General features: G+C 45.7%; 1 protein-coding gene across 2 annotated transcripts in view; it reads right to left on the bottom strand.

Moving 5' to 3' along the window:
* Nucleotides 1–3,945: 3,945 nt before the first annotated feature.
* Nucleotides 3,946–24,152, bottom strand: part of ILRUN (inflammation and lipid regulator with UBA-like and NBR1-like domains) — a 94,217-nt gene continuing 74,010 nt past the window's right edge. For both annotated transcript variants that reach the window (XM_035697617.2, XM_035697616.2), the window contains 2 exons: nucleotides 23,086–23,414; nucleotides 3,946–7,220 (listed from right to left, as the gene is read on the bottom strand). In XM_035697617.2, coding sequence (XP_035553510.1) covers nucleotides 7,185–7,220; nucleotides 23,086–23,414 — 365 coding nt within the window. In that variant the 3' untranslated portion in view covers nucleotides 3,946–7,184. The remainder of the gene's footprint in view (nucleotides 7,221–23,085; nucleotides 23,415–24,152) is intronic.

The raw sequence follows: 24,152 nt of genomic DNA on the forward strand, positions 1-24,152 counted from the left end.
TAGCACGTGGCAGACCTGCGTCTCCACCTGGCTGCTCCGCGCATCCTACAGATGCCAACGGGCACAGGTGTGCACCTGCCTCAGAGCTGACCTGCGAGCTGCTCCTCAGGCAGTCCTCTGTCTCGGGGAGCAGCGATGCCCCCATCTGGCACACCATCCCTCTCCCAGCACTCGGCATCCTATCCGAGGCACAGACTCTCGGCTCTGCTTCCCAAGTGTTCTGAGAACCTAACCACTTCTCACCATCCCACTGACAGCACCCGGTCAACACTGGGGCCCCTCGCTTCTGCCCTTGTCTACACCTACAGTGTAGTCTCTTTTAGAGGATGTGCTCACCGCCCTCCGTCTCCTCCAGTGAAAGCCAAAGCCATGTCAGTCACCTCAAAGCCCCACCTGACTTCACACCCCTCACTTTTCTGACCTCATTTTGAAAGTTTCTATTGATTTGAGAGAAGAGGTGGTAGTGGAGGGCTCATGACCCTGAGATCATGACCTGGGCCAAAACCAAGAGTCACTTAACCAACTGTACCGCCCAGGCGCCCCTTACCTCATTTTCTTTTCTTTTTTTTTTTTTTTAAGATTTTATTTATTCATGAGAGACAGAGAGAGAGAGAGAGAGACACAGGCAGAGGGAGAAGCAGGCTCCACGCAGGGAGCCCAATGCAGGATTCGATCCCAGGATTCCAGGATCATGCCCTGGGCCGAAAGCAACTGCTGAGCCACCCAGGTGCCTTCATTTCTTACTACTCTTATTGCTCAGTCTGCAACTACCATGTTCCCACCTCAGGGCCCTTGCATTTGCTGTTCTCTCTGCCTGGAACCTTCTTCCTCCACATATCCACAAGATGCTCTTCATGCATCTTCTTAGCGAAGGCCTCTCTGGCCTTCTCTAGCAGTCCTTTCTCCCACACCAGCACTCCCTGTCCTTTGCTTTCTCTCTCCCCATAGCACCCGTCACCTCTTGACATACCGCATCTGTGTTTCTTGTCTGTTAACCCTGGCTGGAGTGTTGGCTCTATGAGACTAGGGACTTTCGTCTCTTTTGGCCACTGCCCTATCTCTAGCACCTAGACTAGTGCATTGCATATAAGCAATGCTCAGTAAGAGTGAATACATGAAGTGCACAGGGGTGAGGGCAGCAGAGCTCTCCCAAGCAGTGACTGGGAAGGCCATCCTTCTTCCTCTCCTCAAGATACAAACGGGGCCACAGGAAGGAATTCACAGAGGCGCTGATCTCCTGTCAGGGGCTCAGCATACTACCCTCTCCCCAACCTTCCCACAGACGGCTTCATCCACTCCCTTCCCAATCCTCCATCCTCAAGTTGGGCTGAAGTGCCACTTCCTCCCAGGCACCCCTGGACTAAGTGGGGGTACATGCTTTGTGGTGCCTGCACTTCTGTTTCGTGAGTGGTGACACTTAGGAGTTTCTTGTTCACAAAATGAGCACCAGACTGGCCTGCCTTGCACTGTCTCACGCTTGTGAGGATTCAATGAATTCATGTAAATAGTTTTAATAGGAGTTGGTCAACAGCAGTCAGCCAATATAGCCACATTTACAGTGGACACTCTGACATTTGCTGTTTGTGACAAAGGCAATACACTAGAAGGAACGTGTAAGCCAGAAGTCACAGCCTTGGATAATCCCTGGGAAATGCTGGGGAACCATGGCCCACATTTTGAGTATCACTGTTCTAGATTCTGAGTATTACTGTTCAACTCCCCCAAATTCTAGTGGGTCTGGCCACCACAGCCCTGGCTAGCTCTAGCTCGATCTCACAGCTTGCAGCAGGTGGGGGGCTTGCGATCCCTTCACGCCATTCTCTACTGTCCCCATGCAAACTCCAGTCCCCAGAGGGAGCAGTGTCTGCTCACCTGGGAGCTTGTTAGACATGTAGAATCTTGCCTGCTTCCCCAATATTTGCTAAATCAGAAGTTGCATTTAATACATTCAACTTGTGAAGCACTGCTCTAGATTACAGCATCTCAAAGGGCTAAGAAGGATATTAAGCACCTCACCCCCACCCCCCAGAGCTCCATCTAAGTCCTGGCTTTTAAACATGGCCATGGACGTTTTACAAAAGAGAAGGCATCTGCGATCCATCAGTCATGTTAACCTGTCAGAATCCATTCTCTGGACACCCTGACCCCCAAACTCGAACACACTCTCAGGCTCAAAGCAGGCCTTGCCTGCTTGCTACTCCACTCCCATGAGTGCCCAGGGCGCCTTGCTCTCTTGGCCGCCACACAGGGCTGGACACCAGTTGGCGTCTGGGAAAGCAGCCGAGTCACAGCAAGCAGGTGAGGGAGGGGCCTTCTGGAGAACAGGGTGGGAGGCACCCAGGTTCAACCTGAGCTAGGGCAGGGAAGTGGCCTGAGGACCTGTTTGCTCTGCAGGAGGGCCGGGCCCGGACCACTGCAACGGCCTCCCCAGCACCTCCGCCCCCACCCCAGGCAAGAGCCCCCTCCCTGTCACCCAGCCCCCGTGGGAATAGCTTGAGCCAGAAGCCGCCATCAAAGCTGCTCCCCTCTCCCAGGGCCTGGTCACTTCTTGACAGGTTACAGCCCCAAAGACAAACAGATTCCGCCAAGCAAATAGGTGTCCAGTGGTAGGGGTGTCGAGTAGGGCCTGGGAGTGGGTCTGCGCTGCCAGATACCCAGGTTCAGGGTGGGGGCCCTCCCCTGAAGAGAACAAACAGCCTGGGGCGCCTGGAAGGAAGCAGGACGCTGGTGTGCTGTCACGCACCACGTGGGGGCGGGGCTGAGGGCACCCACCACTGGGGTCTCTGGGCCAGGCGCCCACACCTTGAGGCTCTGGTATCAGGCTAAGTAGAGACACTCCTCGAGTCCTGTATTTAGGCCCTTGGAGCAGAGGCCAGTTCTGTTGTGGCACCCCCATTTCTCTCATGAATCTAGGGCCACCCGTTCCTTCACTGAGCTGTCTACAGGGAAATGGCCTCACCATCATTTAGGACACACAGCTTTGCCAGCCAAGGGTGAAGGCCAATTTGAGGATCTGCAATTAAGTGAAATTAATGCCAGAATCTGGGAGACAAGGCCATGGGTCTGAGCCTGTACGATTCAAGCAACCCCCCCCTCTGATCTCATCTCTTCACCACAGGGGTGATTGTGACTAAGGACAAACTTGAGTTCTGAGCTCTTAAAAGTGCTACCGACATGAAGAGATGGATCCAGTGAATCCACCATTTGCCATCATGCCAGTTAAGTCGTCAAATAGCTTTACATGCTATCTGACGACAAGGTAACCATAGGCCTGTATCACTTTTAAGTACTGGGGGAAGATTCCAAGCTTGTTTGCCAATTGCCTAGAACATGGTCCCTACCTGACTCTCAGATTGCCAGGCCAGTCCACAAAAACTTATCTAATTCATTATATGCCAGAAGCAGTGCCTAGACCACCAAAGAACTATAACCCAACCACCATGGGAACCACCTTAAGAGAAGATGCATTCCCTCTTCTATCTAAATCTAGGATGCCAGGGGCCCAGCTAGGACTGAGGACGACTCCTCAACTAAGCCTTGTCTTTTTTCCCCGTAGGGAAGATGCCCGTGATGCTCTGCATTTCCCTGTGCTATTCCTACACCTGTGCTATGTACCCAACACACAGTAAATGCCCAAACAATGTCTGCTGGCAGATCAACACTAACTTGGCTGGTGCTTATGTGCTGGGGATAGCAAGATGCTCAATAGATGCACAGTACTCTGTGGACCTAAAGGCCGTTGGAAAGAGCTTCCTCACCATTTTGGTCACTGAAGCTAGGAAGGCAGTAGATCTAATTATAACCCCAGGGCTAATCAGTTTTCCCATTTGCAAAAAGAAGACCCAGGGACTAAAAAGCACATATCACAGAGTCACTGTGGGGGTGAGCAGTACATGGCGAGTAGCAGTTGACAGCACGATAAAAATAACACACATGAAAACAGGATTTTGTGTGTGTGTGTGTTAATTTAATCATACAAATATTCATTTATACAGTAAGGAAAAACCTCCCCATCTTCAGCTCCTCCCAGGCACCAAGAGGCCCCACCACAAACACCCACCCAGCCTGCTTGCTACACACCACTGTCCAGGTTGGACGGGCAGCCACTGCTGCTCCAGCACTCAACCAAGGAAATGAAGGAAAGGCAAGGCAGGGTGGGGTGGGGAATCAGCTTGCACTTCTGAGCCCTGGCAACCCCACCGTCCTCTCCTGCTGGGGCTCCGGCTGAATTTGGGGATCCCATCTTGGCCATCCTCAAGCCACACAAGCTGTCTTGGTGAGGTTCTATGATGAGCTTAAGGTTACAGCCAATCCTTACTGGGGGAGAGAAGGCTGTTTCTTGTAGAAAAATACCCCAAATTCAACTGTCCCCATGGCAAAAAGAAAAAAAAAGGCATGCACGCGTACACACATCCACACACACCTCACTCCATGCACACAATAGGTTCTTCCCAGGCCTGAGTCTCTCTGCCTCCCTCGCTGGGCTCAGGCCCCTAAGGATGCTGCTGTCTGCCTCCTCTCACGGGTGCCAGACACTGGTGGTCCTGCCTAGAGGCAGCCTGACTTTTGGGGAAGAGTCCAAGAGGAGCAGAGCACACTGGGGCTGAGAGAGTCACTTCTATCACCACACTAGGCAGGGGAGGAGAAGGGGCTCCAGGCACTGCTCAGAACTCAGACTAGTGAGAGGGGACTGAATGGTCCTGGGGCAGCCATGGAATCCCTTACTCCTATCGCATGGCTTATGCTTGCTCTGGCCCTCTGCAAGGAGCTCACCTCTCCAAGGATGTGTACAGAAATGGTTTGCTCTTGGGAGGGGAGTCAACGTGCTTGGGACAGTCACCTTGCCTCCAAGCAAGAGGAGGAGTGGGATGCCTCTGGCAGGGTCAGACTCACTAATGGTGACCTACTAAAGCCCCAGCTGAATCAAGCCAGACAGCCTCTCCTGGGAAGTGGGGAAGGGACACCTGGTGTGGGGCTGATGAGGAAGCTAAGAAACCAGGTGATGTAAAGCCTCCCATGATCCTGCCAGCAGTAGCTGGAGACGTGCTGTCTTGAGGGCCATCAAACCAGGAGAATGGCTGGGGTGTCTGTGGGCTCCAGGGTGGCAGTGTCCCAGGAGGTTGGCACCAACAGTAGTGGCAATCTGGGCCTCAGAGGGCCCTCAGACAAAAAGCCATGGTGAGCCCCTGGCTTGGGCCGGTGATGGCCTGGGCACCCAGAGGGACTTCCCTCTGCTCAGGAGCGGGGCACTTGTGTGCACTGGAAGCGGCTGCTTGGGGTGAGCCGTAGTCTCACCCCAGACCCAGCTGCACTGCTCTCCTTGGCAGGCTGGCCCCACCTTCCCCCAGCACTTTTCCACTGGACCAAAGCTTATCCTTTTATTTTCTGGGAGGTGGGGAGGTAAAGGGGGAACTTCATACAAGCTTTTCTCCCACAGTCAAGCTTTAAAAAACAACAGTCTCAGAAGAGGATGAGGAGGAACAAACAACACACATTTTTGGAACTCAGACACTCAAGAGACAGACAGGCAGGCAGACCCTCACCCACACCCAGGCTATATGACCCCTTGCAGCCGCTCATCACCTGGTCTCTCTGCTCGTCTCTCACCCCTGGGGTGGATGGAGGTGTGAGAACAGGCAGGTGACCCTGCAACCGCACCCTAGATCCACATCCCCGACTATCACACCAACCAAGACTCAAGGGAAGGAGGGGGTGAGAAAAAAAGAGAAGAGGGACTTTGCATATTCTTGTATCTTTGGCAGACAGCTGTTCTAGCCTGGTTCGAGCATCCCATGGAGAGGTCCACATCTCAATCTGCTTGGGATCCACAGGATGCCAGTGGGGCCACATGCCCAAGTGGGCAGCCAGCCGATCATCTTCTGCTCTGGCTGGGCTGCCCCTCGCCCACCACCTCCCAAGAGCCAAGCATTCTGCTGAGGGTGGGGGTGCTCTCATTTCATCAAAGTGTGGTCTCCCAAATCACATAGTCAGTAACTGTGGCCCTTCCCCATGGTCAATTCCCCATCTGGGGCTGTAACTTCATATGTTAACAGCTCAGCCTCCACTAACAGGCTGTGAAAATAGCACAAAAGACAATGGGAGGGAAACAAGGGAAGGGAGTTTGTTAACAACAGAGAAGCCTGGACACCTTTCCACCTGCCTGCCGCATGTTTGCTGGTGAGCTGCACCAACACTCGTGTGTGTGTGTGTGCATGTGGCACACACACACACAGAGGCACTGTTTCCAGCGCAAACGGGGAGCCACTGTGTATGAAGAATCCAAAAGAGCAGTAAGCGTGATGGCATTTCTCTCTGCCAAGAGAAACATGGAAAAAAGCAATCTGAATTGTTGTGTGTGCAGAAGGACACCTCTCGGCCTCAGAAACTTCCATGTTGCCCAAGATCTGTCTTCAAGACTTCCTCTGCTGGCCACACAGGGAAGTTTGGTCTTCAGAGAGGTTCTGATGGTAACAAGCCACAGGGTTGATGAATACAAATGTCAAAGGTGTAAATCAACAGAAGATTAAGCAGAAAAGAAGAGGAAAAGGGTGATAACTCATTGGCTGATGCCATTAAAAACAAATGGGGTCAGAGACTGCTGGAGTCAGGTGGCACAGGAGATGTCCACCTGTAGCACAGACCCACAGAGTCCCCAAACATGCCACACCAGCTTGTAACCTGAATCGCTTCCAGAGCAAGCAGCTATTCTAGAAAGGGTATATTATCCCTTACCTTAAAAAAAAAAAGAAAAAAAGAAAAAAAGAGTGGGGAAAGAGGGAAAAAAATTAACGTGTGCTCAAAACTACAACCTGTTTGTAGGCAAAGTAATTTTTGTTTAAAAAGATGGCTTTTTTTCCCCCATTTGAAACTTTGTTTTCCTTCCCAAGTGACCTAATGACTTGTTAGACTGATGCCTAATAAACAAAACCCAAGGCGGCTGCATGGGTTTCTTCTTAGTAGCCTCAACACCATTCCTGCGATTCAGCATTCACACATGCATACTGAGTTTACTCAAAACTAGTCTGTTTTGCTTCTTCCTCTTCTTCCAGGATTGGGGGAGAGGGGGGTCAGAGCCAGGGGTCCATGCGGTATGGTCTGCAATCCAGAGGAACCCCCTGCCCTCCCCCCCACCCCAAAGTCAGGCCTTCTGTCTTTTGTTAATTTTTCTTCTTGCCGGTGTCCGTTTAAGACTGGCCGAAGGGGTAAGGCCCGTGGAGCCCCTGGAAGAGAGTGAACATAGTCAGTGATGATAAACAAAGCAGGTACAACTTGACAATTAAACCAAGTTAAAGAATCTATGGTCCCCAGTGAGCCAGAAGGAAGCCCCAAGGCATAGACAAAGCCTGAGGTGTTGTCCTTGCTACCCAAAACCTCAAGGGGCCACATATCAGCATTTCTGCCCTTAAGTGTTCCCACTCCATCACACCAACCAAAGAGATGGGAGGCAGTGGGGGCAGTCCTCATCTTTCAACTGCTACATCAATCAGTGTCAACTTTCCTCCATCCAGGTCACAAAGCCTTCCTTTCTGCTGGACAACAACGTCTCAACCTTTCTGCTAAAGATCCCAGTGCACCATTTTCTGCACCTTAACCTTCTGGCTAATGCCCCTTATACCAACAACAGCACTGCAGCAGAAATGGCAACTGTCTAAGCACGTAGATAACAGGCATGGTACTAGCAGCTTTGCACACATTGTCTTTAAACCTTACCTGAAAGCCAGGTGAGTATTACGACGCTCATTTAACTCGGGCCCATCTGACTGCAGAGAGTAAAAGACCTGCTCCAAGTCACATGGGTAGAATAAGGCAGAGCCAAGGTTTAAAACTAAGTCTGATTTTTGCTCTCCCACACTGCCTCTCCCTTGCCACGTGATAATAAGGTTTATTCTCTATTCCCAAAGTTATTTTCAGTACTGTTTGGGTGGAAAAAGCTTCATAGTCTCACTTTTCCCTTATATTCAGAATGAGACACCAAGATGTGCCGACACCAAAAAGCAGCGGCATGAACTTGCTGGAGGATGCCCTGTGACTCCCTCCACCTTCCCACCCTCCTCCTGGAGTGTGTTCTTTGGAAAGAGTTGGTCAATGCCAAGACCTAGAAGGGCAAAAGCTAACTGGTGACCAGCCTCCCTAGGGTCCTACACCCTAAAGTGGCCTATGGGCAGCTGGACCCTTGGACCAAATGGACCAAAGGGGTACAAAGAGCAGATGCCTCAACCATAACTGTGACAAATGATTGGAGAGTGTTGATGCTTGACAACTAGGTTAAGAATCCTGAAACTAGGCACAACCGAGAGTGAGAAGGCACAAGAATGACTGACATGAAATTTCCTATTAGCTTGATGGGATATGGGCAGTCAGAATTTGATTGTCTTAAAAAAAAAAAATGACACAGAGGCACCAGGGTGACTCAGTGGTTGAGCATCTGCCTTTGGCTCAGGTCATGATCTCTTGGGGTCCTGGGATCAAGTCCTGCACTGGGCTCCCCACAGGGAGCCTGCTTCTCCCTCTGTCTGTGTCTCTGCCTCTCTCTGTGTCTCTCATGAATAAATAAAATCTTTAAAAAAAATAAAAATAAATTAAAAAAATTAAAATATGACACATTTCTTTGAGGAGGGAAAACAGTGTCTGCTTGCTGGGTTGGCAGTGATTAGAATCCTTTTCGGTATAACTTTGTCCTGTTTGCTTCCATCTCCCCAGCATCTAGCATGATGCCTGGCCCAAGAGGTACCCAATAAACATTTGTTGAATTAATAACTAAAAGAGGACAGGTATTTCCCAGACTACTATCTGGAGTGTCAGACACCTCTGAGTCGAAGGAATATTGGCCATTCCAAATCCAAGTTTTAAAATAGCTGCTTAGGCCTGGCGACACAAGTGCCTGGGGGTCATACCATCTATCTGGTCACAGTCTCCTAGGTCCCAAGAGAGGCAGGGCTCTCTGAAGGTAGTTAGCCTGGAGATGCAAGACCCTCCCTGTTTCCACTGCTGTGGGATGTAGGCCGCTCAGAACTGGGAGGAGGGGATCTGGGTTCTACTCCCAGTTTTGCACCAGCTCACAAAGTGACCATAAGGTCCTTTCTCCTCAGAGGGTCTCGGGTTCCTCTCTGAATCTTTCCAGGATTTCAAGCTCTAGGAGTATTGACTCAATATACTGCCTGGCTCAAGAGACTGAAAAATAGGACTCTAAGAAAGGATGCCCTTTGGTCATGTTTAGGCCAGAGGTCAAAGATGACAAGAATAGGGAACATGAGATTAAAGTTTCTATAGTGTTTTCAGTGGAAGGCACTGAAACTGCTTTCGCTTTTTTCCCCTCCCCTACATAATGCCTCAAAAGACCGGGAGTATGTCTCTAGCTGCTTGGTGGTTATCACTGAACAAAAAATCCTGACCAGGTGAATTTGGAGGATGGGCAGGCCTTCATGGATTGAGCATCAACTACACACGAGATGCTGCTGGGGCACTTTAACATATTCTCTGTAATTCTTGCAAAGATTCACTGAGACAAACCAAGATCTCCAAACTCAGAGAGGTGACCAACTTCAAGGGCACATAACTGGTAAGAGCAGTGGTGTTTAAAATGGCCACATGTTTGCCAGTCCCCAAGTGAACTACATTCCAGCAGGTAGGCTAAGGCTGTAACCATCTCAGCTACCATGGTACAACCTGATTAACAAGGGTGGGCTGGGGAGCCAAAGGGCTCTCAGACTCCATTCTGTAGGGCCTGGTTGGAGGTCACACACACCATTAGTAGAAAGTATAGAAAGCTTACAACAAGGTGTCCTCAGTACTTCCCAGTATTTGTTCATCTGGAATAACCCAAGGAAAGCAGTAACGGCCTTGATTCCTACAAGAGTTAGAACCAATACAATGCTCAAAGGTCTCTGTGCAGGAAAAAATGCACAGACAAAAGAAAAACCGAAAGACACCAAAAGACAAACAGCATTTGCTTTCTATGAAATATTTTCCCCTAAATTTAACTGTCTTCCAGACCAAACCTCCACACACTTCAACATGGGCCTTAATATCCAACCAATAGCCGTGTGACTTGCCTGGAATGCTTGGAGAAGGGAGTTCGTGACCTTGCTAAGGAGCTGTTGCACATTCCCATTTTACAGATAAATAGAATGGGTCCTGGGCAACCGGCAGAGGGAGGAACAAAAGCACGATGAGCATTTTCAGACTTCCACTTTTGACTGCCTTGGCCCTTGGACATTCAGTGTGGTATATAACTAGCTTAGATTATGGATTTGTTGGCCTTTAGCTTGGTGGCTGAAGTTCTGTGTCTTTTGGGGAAAAAAAATGCTACCTAATCCCTTTTTATCCAGAGAATGGCATATTGGAAGTTGTTGATGTTTTATTGGTGCAGAAAGGTGGCTTGAAGAACAAACTCTAGTCCCACCCACCCTACCCTTCAAATTAACTACCATCACTTCCAGGAAGGGAGAGGGAACCAATTCTATTTCAAAACCACTTTATCATCTAGACTCCCCACACGCAGGATTATAGGTGTCATAGATGGATCACAGAACACAGGCAATGCATTACTAGTGGTGGAGGAAAAGCCTGGCAGAGATTCCAAGAACAGCTTGTTCAGGGCATCCAATGGCAGGAGGCCAAGCAGGAGGCTACGCAGGAAGTGCCTTTCCTAGCAGTGGGATGGAGGTATATTTGAAACAGGAGGCCCATCCACATTTCAGGTTCCACTGGAGTTCCAAGGCCCAGTGTAACAGGTTTTAGTGGCTCATGTCTCCAACCCCAGCCTAAAAGCAGGGTTTGGCAATAGAGATAACGTTCATTCTCTTCTGGGCCTAGCAACTCTTCAACCTCCATCCAGAGGAACAAGAAACTGGCTTCAACTGACACCTCTCCTAAAACAGCTGTGACTCTACTAATAAGAAAAACAGGGACAGAGGCATCAGGTGGTAGGTTAGTACAGAGCCCTGAATTAAACCAACTCAAGTGAAAATTGTGGCCATCAGCATGATTGCAAAGCTCAGGAGTCTGGTGCAGAAGGCTGCCCTTCTCTCTCTGAGGAATCACTCCTCATCACACAGAGACCAACCACAAGGCTGGATTTATCCATGCTAAGAGAGGGTATGAATAATCAAACCCTGAAAAGAAGTCCTGTTATCTGACTCCAAGTCTAAAGGCCAGTTCCCCAGGGCCTATTTGAGTTGCACAGTTTTCAAGGCTTTCAAAGGCTACATCTGTTAAGGGGACAGGAAAGTTTTCCTGGCAAAGGAGAGACAGCCTTTAGGTCCACAGGGACTGAGGTGTTGCCTGTGTGCTTCAGCCTTCCCTAAGCCCTTCACTGCACAGCTGCAGTAGCTATGAGCCCTGGGACCTAAATTCTACTTGGCTCCAGGGCAGGCAAGCTCTCTTAAAGCACAGAAGCTCCATACCCACCAGCTAAGACAGAGGTGCCTCTCTGTTCCTTGGTGTCTGGGAAAAAGACCTCGGCCTCAGGCCAGCTGAATCATCACAGTAGTTGGACCAGGTCCTGAACTGAACTTCCATGATGGAAAAACTACTGAGAGCCATAACTTAGCTAAAATTCTAAAATATTTTAAATATTTTTAGAAGACAACATTTATGGACAAAACATAACTCAGTCCCATTTACCACAATCTCCTAAAAAAGACAATTTAAGATCCAGTACTTGTGATCTGTTCTCAAACAAACCTAAAAATAATCTGTGATTTTTCACAATAGTTTATAGTTGCCCCCTGTGGACTAGCAGAGTCACTCTCAGCCAGTGATCTGGTTATCACTAATCTTATGTGAGTGTGGACCTGCAAAAGTTCTCTTAAAATACAGAGAAATCAAAGTAACTTTTTGAAGAGTACTAAAAATTGTCACTCAGAGAAAACATTAACTCTATGTTAAGGTACTAAAAAGACAGGACACGAGTTCTGTTTCAGCTGGACTATTTTTAAAAAGTTTCCTCATCAATTTTCAACAGTAGGAAGTATGGGGCTATGAGGAGAGTAAGTTGCCCTTGAAGAGGGTGGAACCTGCTTCTGCCAATTCTTTATGCCTTGCATACAGTTAAGTCTCAAATAGCAGCAACACAAATGAGTGAATGACGGTGAACTACTCTGCACTGATGAGCCATTTGGTTTTTAACATTCCAGGGAGAAAAAAAGGAGGCTGAAAAACCTACTGAAACAACGGTGTGTCTTACAAGGGTTTTTTGGGGTACACCTTTTCTATTTGGAAGTTAGTTGTGTAGATAAAGCACCACAACATGGACACTTTCACATACCTGTCTTTATTTTGCTTTTATTTGTGATTTAAATAAATAAAAAGGTTCACACACATTAACAAAAAGGAGCGTATGCTGCAGGGCTGTGAAATAACATGCTCTCCCGGTGTATACTGATGGCAGCATCAGATAACATCGGGAGAGCCCTCCTCCGCCTTACTGCCTGAGCCAGTCCTGGTCAGCGCTGCTTCTGCCTAGTGCTCCTTTTGTATCACTAACTACACTGAATGCAAACACAGAAGAATACAAGATTTAGTACTAAGTTCTGTCCTGATCCTGTACTGCAAACATGGTGTGGTGGGGCCCTGCTCACAAGGCTGGCTTGACTGACCACGCCCTGATCAAACCTGTTCTTCTCTTATTAATTAGAAATAAAGTCTCTATTGGAATAATGGGCAGAGTAATGAGGACTCTCTCAAGAAAATTCAAACCAGGATCCTTCCCTCAATGGCGGCTGACTGCTCCAGGAGGTTTCCTACTGGAAGAGCAGGGCCACGTGAGCAGGAGAGGTACTTCTGTAGATGCTTCCACACTGGTGTTCAAGCCACTTTCATGTGACAGTCCTCAAAATTTCAAAGATATATTTGATGCACTGGCTGAGGATGAGTATGAGAACCAGCCAAAGGAAAGAAAATAAACCTATTTTTATGCATGAGGGCTGATCATGGGGCAGGCTCAGTTCACAGCCTTCTGCTTGTGCCAAAGCTGCTCAAAGCTTGACTCAGTCGAAGTGTGATGATTTTTTTTTTAAAGCCCTGCAAAACCAATTTTTTATACTTATCTCTGTAACAGTTTTTCTGTTGCTCTTAACTAACTTCTACAATCCTGCTGGGGACCTGGTCATCTATCCATCCATTCTCCCTCTACCCATCCATCCAACCCTTCATCATGCAACTCTTTTTTTAAAAAAATATTTTATTATTCATTCATGAGAGACACACAGATACAGAGACATAGAGGGAGAAGCAGGCTTCCTGCGAGAGCCTGATATGGGACTTGATCCCAGGATCCCAGAATTAGGACCTGAGCCAAAGGCAGGGGTTCAACCACTGAGCCAGCCACCCAGGTGCCCCTCATCATGCAACTCTTATTCTTCCTCTCTTCATCATCCCTCTTCCCATCCTCCCTCCAGTCTTCCTCCTATCTATCTAGAGCTCCCTATGGCCAAAGGCAACTCTCAGAGCATTCACCTATCCTACTGTGTGGCAACTCAAGAATATCACCATAAAGAATAAAACTCAAACAAGATTGTGAATTAAACATATAATTTATAGTTCTAAAACAAGGAGATGAAGAACACTGGCTGGGTTTGACTTTCCCTTTCAGTAAAGACTTCAGAAAAAGTTATTTACAATTTGGCATTCTAGCTGCCAAATCCCATGTAACAGCAGGTGTGTTAGAATCCAGTTGGGGGGCTAGCACACAGAGCTTTCTCATGGTCACCTCCTAGGGCGGAGGAACTTCCTAAACAGGAAGAAAGAACTGACAGGAGTCTCACTGGGGAGGGCACCCAAAGGGAGAGAAGCTTACTCAAGTTCCTAGCCCTCTCACCATTGGTGCTGGCTGCACTGCGGGGATTCTGCTGTAGCACTGGGGGAGGCGGCTGGTCCCATTTCCTCTTAGAATTTCCTTCCAAATTTCTGTAACCTGTCAACTATACCCTTCCTTACAGGCTACTGCAGTCTCCCACCTCTTTTACAATTAATTCACAGAATCACTTGCCGCCCTCCAGTGTCTGGCTAACTGAGGTAGGAAAACAAATGGTCTCTCCTTGGTCTCATTCAGCCATACTTGCTGTCATCTTGCCATGATCCTGCTCAAGAGTGTTGCTGTTACTCTGCTTCTTTCCACATTAAACATTGGCTCTCCTTTGCTTGGCTTTCAAAGGTCTTCCTTCAAAATTCGCCCCACCCTCTTTAAGCACACCGTACTCTGCAGCAGGCTGGCCGGTGTCCCGTGAACACACACCACCTGTGGATGCCTCTGGGCCTTCCTACGTGTGATTCCTCTTCCTCCAATTCAGTTTGAACCTAACAAGTACCAAGGTACCAGTGCCTTCTCCGTCCTCAAACTTCATATGAACACTTACTTAAAAGTCAAGTGGAACTCAATATACTCCTTTACTAGCTGTTATTCTTTCCCATGAGCTAGTCACATGTATGTAATCAGACAGTAAATACTTTGAAGATAAGGATTAGCATGGGTTGAGCACTCATTTATGAACTAAATAGTATCAAAGCTATCTCTCTGTATAAAGCAGTTTTAATTGGTCTTTGGGCAATGAAATCACAGCAAAAAGTTCAAGATTCTCAGGCCTTGCAAGTGGATGTGTCCAAAGCTTTGGAAAAAACCTCCCTTGCAGCTGAACTCTAAGGAAGCCCCCATTTCCCCTGAAGTCCAACAGCTCCCAGCTTCTAACCTTGAATTCCCCACCTGTCCTGCTAGAACACAGTTACAGCAGACTTAGCTGAGAACACACCAGGGGGAAATTTCTCACACTTCTGAATTTCGCTTATCTGTTTGAACCTGTGATTTCACTAGTCCTACACTTTGAGAACTTCCATCAGAAATTAAAATGCTAAATTCAGAACATAGGAAAGAAAAACACCCTCATAACCAAAATAAAATATTCTGGCAATCCTGGGAACACTGGCTGCATTTTAGCTACAAGACTGCCCAGCATCAAACCAGTTTAAAACAATGCTCAGAGCCCCAAAGCAAATAAAATGGAGCTGAACAACTTTGAAGCTCTTGAGGGACAAAGGGGAGAGTTCCTGGAGATACTTTTTATTTTCAGTCAGACAGTAACGTTACAAACAACAAAAGACATTTTCTAAGGCTCATAGTGTTTGCTTAATTTATTTTTAAAATGCACACATGACCCATGCCAATGCAAACACCAGCAAGGCTGGGAGGACTTTCCTGGCTCCTCTGGGTTTTCAAAAGAGAGTCATGGTAATATCATTAAACCAGAGTTTCCTGACAATTCCCTTCTGGTACAGAATGTACTAATTGGGCAATGAACAGGACAGGTTCCTCAGTTTTGCACTGCTTCCTCCCTGGTCATAAATTCTTTTGGAGCTCCAAAAGATGAACGGGAAAGTCCCTACGACCTGACAGTAAGTGTAGACTACTTTCAGTGAACAACCAATGGTCGTTGCTTCTGCCAGCAAACCTCATCATAGTGTGGTCTAGAAGAACACTAGACTCAAACTGGGTTCCTGGGTTCCAGCCCATGCCCCACCCCTAATCTGCTATGTGAGGGTGAACAAGTCACTTACAACTTCCCTATTTTGTCAAATGAAGGGTGTAACTACAGAAGTCATGAGACTGTTACAAATTGAGAATAAGTACAGTAAATGTGCTTTGAATAACATGAAGTAGTTTGTTTAAATGTTAGACAGTATTAAGCCCAGTCCGGTCTTTGGACCTCTTCTCTACCTGTACCAATGATTCACAAGTAGGGAGATTTTGTCATCTTCCTGCCCAAGGGACAGTTGACAATGTTTGGAGATATTTTTGGTTGTTACACTTGGGGTTGGGAAGGTACTACTGCCATGTACTGGGACTGGGTAAAGGCCAGGAATGCTGCTAAATATCTTACAATGCATTTAGACACCCCCTCCTACTCCCCACCTCAAGACAGATCTGGCCTAAAATGTCAATAGTCTTAGTACTTCAGCTGAGAAATCCTGCTCTACACTCATCACTTAGTGGACTGCAGCCAGTCTTATAGCATTACATATAATCCGTATGTCACAATTCTCAGATTTGTATCTCCACCCAGACCTTTCTCCTAAACTTTAAATGCAACCTGGATATACAACAGCCCACTTGACATCTCCATTTGGATATTTAAAGAAATCTCCAGTGTGCCTCAAATGGACCTCCTGACTTCTCCCCATTTCTACCATAGTCTTTTCCCTTTCCATTGATGGCAATTCCATCCTTTTAGTTGCTTAGACCAAAAACCTTGGTGTCATCTTTACTCCACTGTCTTTTACAACCCCCTTCCAAAGGCAAGGGGTTTATTTATCACCCCTCTGCTCAAAACCCTTTAATGGTTTCCTCTGCTCCTAAGAGAGAAAGCCCAAAGCTTTGGAAGGGCCCACAAAGCCCCCCCACGATCTAGTTTCCATCCTCTGACTTCATATTTCTCTACTCTCCTTCACCTCCACTCTGTTCCTTAAACAAACCAGGTAAACTTCAACCTCAGGGTGTGTACTGGCTATCCCTTTGCCTAAAATATGCTTTCTCTAGATAGCTTTTACAGAAATAAAATCTGACTTTAAAGGGAATAAGCATGTTCAAAAAGAGATTTTAAATTCATTCCAGAAAAGTAAAACTTCAGAGACTATATCTTTAGGCCATAATAGAGGAATACAGACAGGTTTTGTGGCTTCAAGACGGTACAGATGTTGCCGTCACAAGAGTGATTTAATGGAAATTTCAATGTCAGCAAAGATCTAAACCCAAGTAACTATGGAGGGTCTAGGGAATCTTTTTCTTTGGGAGGCTAGAGAGAAAAACTGGTTTCTACAGTTTCCATAAGAGCTTGTGAGGGGAGAGGGTTTAGTAGTAGAGAAGTCACATAATATTTAGTTAATAACTGGCTTGATCCTCATTTGAAATGTAGCACTATAGTATAGAAAGCATTCTCTCCTAACCCACTGCTGTTAGCTAAACTGGTAAGAATATGTACTTGAACACTATTTATGATTTATGAATGCAGTACACTGTTAAGAAAGCAGGCTCAAGAGTCAAAGACAATTGCTTTTGTTCAGATCCTAGTTTTACCATTTCCTAGCTGCATGACCTTGAGCAAATCATGGAACCTGTGTACTTCAAGTCTCTGCAACTGCAAAGGAGGGAAGAGAGCAATCCCTGAACCATGGTACTGTTGTGTGCACTAAATGAAGTAATGCATATCAAACATTGAGCCTGCTGCCTCTGAGGAGCAAATGCTGGGGGTGGGGAGGAAGGGAGGCGACCAGTGTTTTTGTAATAAACTTTGTAGAACTACTTGGCTCTTTAAACTATATACATTGATAATTTTAACAAAAATTAAATTTAAAAAGTTCTCGGCACAGTGCCTGGACATAGTAAGTGCTCAATAAATGGTAGTTTTATAGCTCTAATTACGGCATTCTGATTGGCCTCTACCTGAGTGTCCTGTGCTTTTGCTACCTGTCCCCTGCCAAAAGAAAACAAAAACTGGATAAAATATCAAGTGACTCAAGTTTTCCTTCTAGTTTCTCTCTGAATCATCTCTAAACCTTTCACAAAAGGGTAGGCATCTGAGAGCGAAAACTCAAGTCCCATGGCAGTGGGAAGGTCACACTGCCCTCTACTCCCTCACAAAACCAATTATCCCAGCTATAGACACCAACCACCTGCCTTCTGGTCAAATTCAGGGCCCTCTGCTCTGGGCAAATGTTGAACCCAATTCCATTATGTCACCCCAACCTCACCCCCTATTATTATGTTAAACTGGCTACTTCAAAATAGATAAGAAGATCCATCACTCTTATATCCTCAGGCCCACATAGCAAAAGATTTGCCTTTTCCAAACCTCCCCAGGCAACCTCTACTAAGATTTCTAAACTCTCACCTAAATGGAGGGAAAATAACTCCTCTATGCCTTAGTCAACATAGATTGTAGCAGATCTAGAGAGAGCTGACTTCCGATGTAATAAAAGCAGACTGACTCCTGCTCTATCTCCAGAGCCAAAACATACTAAAGGTTGGCTGTCAGAGAGAGATAGGAAGAGAAGCAGGTGGGAATGTGGGCAGGCAGGGCAGATGGCGCTCGGCAGTGGCTGACACTGGAGGAGCACGATGAACCTCCCCACAAAGATAATAACAAGTTTCTCCTTCTGAACCAGCACTTGGCGGAAGTAATAACAGTGGCTCAGACTGTAATCCAGTTTAAAGGAGGAGTATATGACATATACCAGCTCCAAACATTTTTTAAAGTAAGAACAAATACAAAATAAGAGCCATAGGCCAAGTAACAAAATAAATGAATCTGGGATTCTTTTCAGCTCCCTCAGTGTAAATTATTACTTTTTTAAGAGAAAGGAAGTGAAGCATTTGGCCTTCCTTAAGAACAGCCCCTTGGTTTTTGACAGCCACACGCCTATTACCATCTGTCCTGCATCAGACTGTTTGGCGTGCTTTTCCTCTGTAAGAAAGCCTTCTTAGAAAACATTTAGATATTAAAAAAATTACTGGCAAATAAGGGGGAAAAGCCATCTAATTTTAACAGGACTTTTCTCCTTCCACACCTCTATAAAAAAATTTTTTTTTAAACTATTCTCACACTGTCCAAACAGAAGCTATCCTGGCCTCCAGAGATGAGTCAGAGAGCTAGAATGCATGGCAACACTAGCCTTGAGTCAACAGAGTAAGCACCTATCCTACTGTGACTGTTTGTCCTCAGAGGCTCTTGAGCTAATCACATAAAAAGGGTTCACTATAACAGCACCTAACCTTCATCAATACTTGATCTGACTGTTCACATGGGACAGGTCAGCCACAATTGAGCAATGAGACCAGCTAATTTCTAACAAAAAGCAGGGAGTCAGATTTATGAATATTTGGAGGAGGTCAGCATATACTTACTTTTCTGACTCTCTTTGACAGCTCTCACACAGGGAGGGGCCAGGCCTTCTGAGTTGTGGGATGGAACTAGAGCTGGCATTCTCACCCAGAGCTTCCCCCCAGACATGGAGCACTGAGTCCAGAGAGCTTATGATTATTCAAGTACAGCTGGGGAAGGGCTCCTGGGGTGTCCAGTTCCTGGCACTGCCATATGTGTCATTATGATGACATACCTATGCAGCCCTCCTAGAGCAGATGCATGAAGCAATCTTTTCATTTCATCCTACCAACCTCACCAAGTTAAACTGTAACTATGGAGGCAGTAGGAAACCATATCTATTATAGTTGTGGTCATGGGCTTCCAAGAGCATCATGTTCTTTCCCAGCCTTAATGGGAGGCAGGGAGTAAGTCAAATCTACTGTTTACTCTGATCCCTGACATGGGGGCATCAGGTACTCCTCCTCCCTATCCAATAAAGGTGGCACCTGGGGTGAACTGCAAACACACAACCCAAGTCTAAAGCCCAGAGGTTCCCTTCATTCTTTCCACTCATTTAATAAACAAAAGGGTGCTAATCATTATAAACACCACAAAGGTTTTGCACCCTAAGTTCTTATTTTTATTAACCAGGAAAACTACTTTAAAGACAAACAAGGGAACTCTTCAAAAAGAAGATGCCACAGGCAATTTTCAGTTTACATTAGAGCCACTGATCTTATTTCAACTCTGCTTTTTTTCACTCTTTGATGATACCGATCATCAACTCAGTAAATGCTTTAACCAAATACAGCCTCCAGCCCAACAGGAGGATCTAGGGAGAGCCCAGGTTTACCTACTAATACTACATTTTAATAATGTGGCACCTTGGATTGGAATTCCAACTCTGCCTCTCAATAGCTATGTAATATTGAGCAAGTTACTGAGTCCCTTGGAGCTTTGTTTTCTTGTCCAAAAAATGAGATCAAACATGTAAAGTACGTGGCAACACACTTGCCATATAGGAATAGTTAGAACATAACTTTGGTATACCCAATCTCATCACTGTGTCAAGCATACTCTCGAGCTGACTCAAGCATGCCTGCCTTCAAAAATAAATAAATCTGGAGGTGCCATGTTAGTATACATTATGTATATTATAATGTATAGTATACATTAACTCAGTTAAGTGTCTGCCTTCACCTTCGGCTTGGGTCATAATCCCAGGGTCCTGGGATAGCGCCTGCATCAGGCTCCCTGCTCAGCAGGGAGTCTGCTTCTCCCTCCCCCTCTGCCTGCAGCTCCCCCCTGCTTGTGCTCTGTGTCAAACAAACAAATAAAGATAAATCTGTATTCTCAAGCCAAACACAAATGTTTAGCATTATGAATAAGCTCTGCTTTAAGATATCCATTTAAGTACAGTCTCAATTCTTTTCAAAGCCATTTATGACTATTTCATCCACTGCTCCTCAAAGAAAAGCACCGCAACCTGAACCCATCTCTGTCACCCACATCTCCTGAGAACATGTCTCTTACTCATTCTGCCCTCAGCACTTAAAGTGTTCTCCACTGTCCTTCCTCTTTCCAAATCTATCCTTTGAAAAGACCAACTCAATCTCTTCTTCCTCTCTGCCCTAAATTTAATCCACAGCCATACACACAAACTGCACATTTTGACTGTTTTTGTCTCTCCATACTTAACTAAATTGTTTCCTAATTGCTGTATGCATATTTCATCTCCCCTACTACACTGTATGCTGCTAGTTGATAGGGGTAAGTTCTTTTATTCTTCAAGTCTCCATCTGAACAATGTACACTGATCTAAAATGTACACAGATGTGTTAATAAATACTTAGTGATGTCTGTCTATACCCTATCCTGTTCTCTTACTGCCTTAAGAGGTGGAGCTGACTCAACTTTAACCAGAAATCCTTTCAGAGCAATTGCTAGATGCACACATAAATGCATTCTGAATAAGATTCTCCTTAAATTAAGAAACAAGAAGGGTGCCTGAGTGGTGCAGTCAGTTAAGTGACTGACTTTTGATTTCAGCTCAGGTCATGATCTCAGGGTCATGAGACTGAGCCCTACACTGGCTCCCTGCTCAGTGAGAACGGAGGTCTGCTTGTTTCTCTCCTTCCTCCTCTCCTCTGCCCTTCCCTTAACCTTAAAAATCAATCAATCAACCAATCAATCAATCAATCTTTAAGGAAGGAAGGAAAAAAAGAGAGAAAGAAACAAGGAGGCTCCAGTTTTTCTTTGGGACCTAAGTGCCACATTCTCAATGCATTATAGCCAATAGTCTTCTTGAATATCATCTCCAATGAGAACCTTTTCACTGTGGTTCTTGCAAATATTACTTCTAAATGATCCTACAGAGTTCATGGAAAAAAAAAAAAAAAGGCAACATACCATGAATTCATCAACCTCATCAACCTCAAGAAATCTCAATAGTCTCTACCCTCACCATAGCCTAGTCCTTCAAAGAAAAAAAAAAAAGACAACATGGTAGGACCTCAACTAAGGCTGGTAGGTAATCCACTCTGACCCCTTGCCAATCCCACCCTAGCCCCCACCCCCTAGGCCTGGGCAATCACCACAGAATTGGCGAAAAGGCATCAGTCCCTAAAGGAGTGGCAAACAACTAACAGTTTCACAACTTAGGACGATGAATGCAGTGCTGTGGCCAAGAACAGCCGCCTCCTTAAACCACAGGAACTACTGATCCAAGTAATTCACAGTTGGGAGAGGGGCTTGTATTATACAAAGCACCAAAGCAACTCGTTTTGCCTCCTCTGACTCTCATCTTCCCATTGAATTCAACTGCAAATTCCAATTCTAACAGGACATGCTTACCCTAGGGCTTGGCTCACTTAACTACCTGGAATGGTTATACTCTGGAGGGTTAAATTTAAGGAGGAAAATCTGGAGAAATAGGAGCTTAGAGGAAAAAACCTTTTATTATAGTGTTACAATATGAAGTCTTAACTCAAATACAGGCATTTTACTGTCTTGCCAATTGACTTCTCTTATATCCTGTGCAACTAACATGACTCCACAGAATCCTTTATGACAACCATTCAAACAACAAAAAAAATTAATCCTCTGTTACACCACTACTGAATGAAGTCTCTCTTACTAACTAGAATGTGTGGAGAAATAGGATTCACATCACCAGGTTTCTTTTCTTAATTTGCCTCTTGATCTGAACCATATATAAAGCATTAGTCAGAAAAATACCATTCTTACAACAGACAATTTGTCCTCAAATAAACATCAATTTTATTTTTCAAAATTTGAGGGTAAATCCCAACATGATGCAAGGGCAGACTTAACAGTTATATGATTGTATAGGGTGGGGTGCTGGGCCTAATACATAGCATTGTTAACCAGAGAAGAATGAAAAGGAATGCTCACAGGCCCGTACCATATGAAACATCTGTAACTGTGAGCGCTCAGCATCAAGACTTTACTCAACCAACCAAAACCAACAACCAAGAACCATCATCACCTTAGCAGAGGGTAGAAGACACTGTTTAATCAGCTAGCAAGGAGAAGCAGATCAATAAATCAAACACAGAGAAGAGTGTCTCAGAACTATCAAAATATTTAAATTCATGGTGAACTCAACAATTCTCTCACTTACTGTCCCACACATAAAAAGTCAAAATATCACTTGGGCCACTCTGGGTTGTGGGTGAGGAGGTAGACAGGCCGTAATAGACTGAAAATACATCAACAAGAAGACATGCAAATAAGGTAAATAAAGCGAAAGCCCAACAACAATATTTAGGATATATAATTGAGTTTGTCTTTGTTCCTTGGAAAAATGAAAGCCCCACCCAAAGCCAAAGTAAAAACATAAACAAAAACAACAAAGCAGGAAGAGATTCCAAAGGCATGTGGTCTAGGTTTAGTATACATTTACACTGGAAGGACAGTTGGTGATATTTTGACTTTATTTTTTTAAATGCTAAATGTAAAAAACTTTGTTCTTTCAACACCCAAACCAGAGCAGAGAGACAGTAGTAAATTATAAATGTGGATAAAGTAATCCACAGGACATGAAGATGGGGGAGGGGGAGGGGAGAAGGGGTAGGTTTTTGTATTGTTGCTGTTGGCAGGAGAGCTAAGCAGTCTTAAAGAACATTCTAGGCTTCTAGGTTTGCCATGAAAGGGTATCACAAATCCCAAGGCCCACCACCTACCCCTTCTCCTCTTCTCCGAGGGCACCTACCTTACTGTAAGTCACTACTGATAAGTTGTTTGCGTGACTGCTGGGGGACAGATTTACAGAGTTCTGTGAGAGTCTATTCTCATCTTGCTCGGTTTGGTCAGGAGCAGGAGCCCATGTGTTTTTGCTGATCGAGTCGAACCCGGAACCCCCAGGGTCTTTTAAGTTGTTTTCATCTGATTGTCGGTTCTTTTGGGGAGAGGCAAACGGGTTGAAGTTTCCTTCTACCTTGCGATGTGGCTGTGTGTTGAACTCCGTTTCAAAAGATGACAGCTGCTGCGTTACTCCTAAAAGTCCACCCACCTCCACACTGAGAATCACCCAGATGACATCTGAAACAAAAGGGCAATTCATGTCAGTGACAGGCATTCCTTCAAGACCCAAAGCAGCCACCACCATTACTCCAAAATGCCTCTCAAAGCCACCCAAATCTTAGGAAGGAATGTCCTTTAAAAGCTGGCTGACAAAGTAGTCCAGTACATTTGCACTGCATGCATTTCTACATTTTTGATAATATCACATTCAAACTCCAGTACACATTCAGTATAGGTCTATGGTAAGACCTGTGAAAGTATCTGTTAAAAGGTTACCAGTTGATCCTGATGCACAGCCATATTTGGAAATCACTGTTCCAGAGAACAATGATCTATAGACAGAAACCTAAAAACTATTTTCCCAGAATTATAAGCTCGTGGTTTTGCTTTGGTTTGAATGTATGTAACTAGAAAACTCAGGGCAGAGGTGCCTGAGTGGCTCAGTCGGTTAAGTGTCTGCCTTCCACTTCATCCTGGGGTCCAGGGATTGGGCTCTGTGTTGAGCTCCCTGCTCAGCGAGGCGTCTGCTTCTCCTTCTCCCTCTCCCCTTCTCCCCCACCCTGTGCTCTCTCTCTCTCTCACTCTGTCTCACTCTCTCTCCCTTGAATAAATTCATTTTAAAACAATCTTAAAAAAAAAATAGAAAACTCAGGGCAGGCATAATTCTTGAGCCAAAAAATGCTTATAATTACTAAAATTGCAACTTATCAACTACCTCCTCTCTACTTCTTTGAGCAATTTAGAATGACAACATAC

Source organism: Canis lupus, chromosome 12 (assembly GCF_003254725.2).
Source record: "Canis lupus dingo isolate Sandy chromosome 12, ASM325472v2, whole genome shotgun sequence".
Classification (NCBI taxonomy): Eukaryota; Metazoa; Chordata; class Mammalia; order Carnivora; family Canidae; genus Canis; species Canis lupus.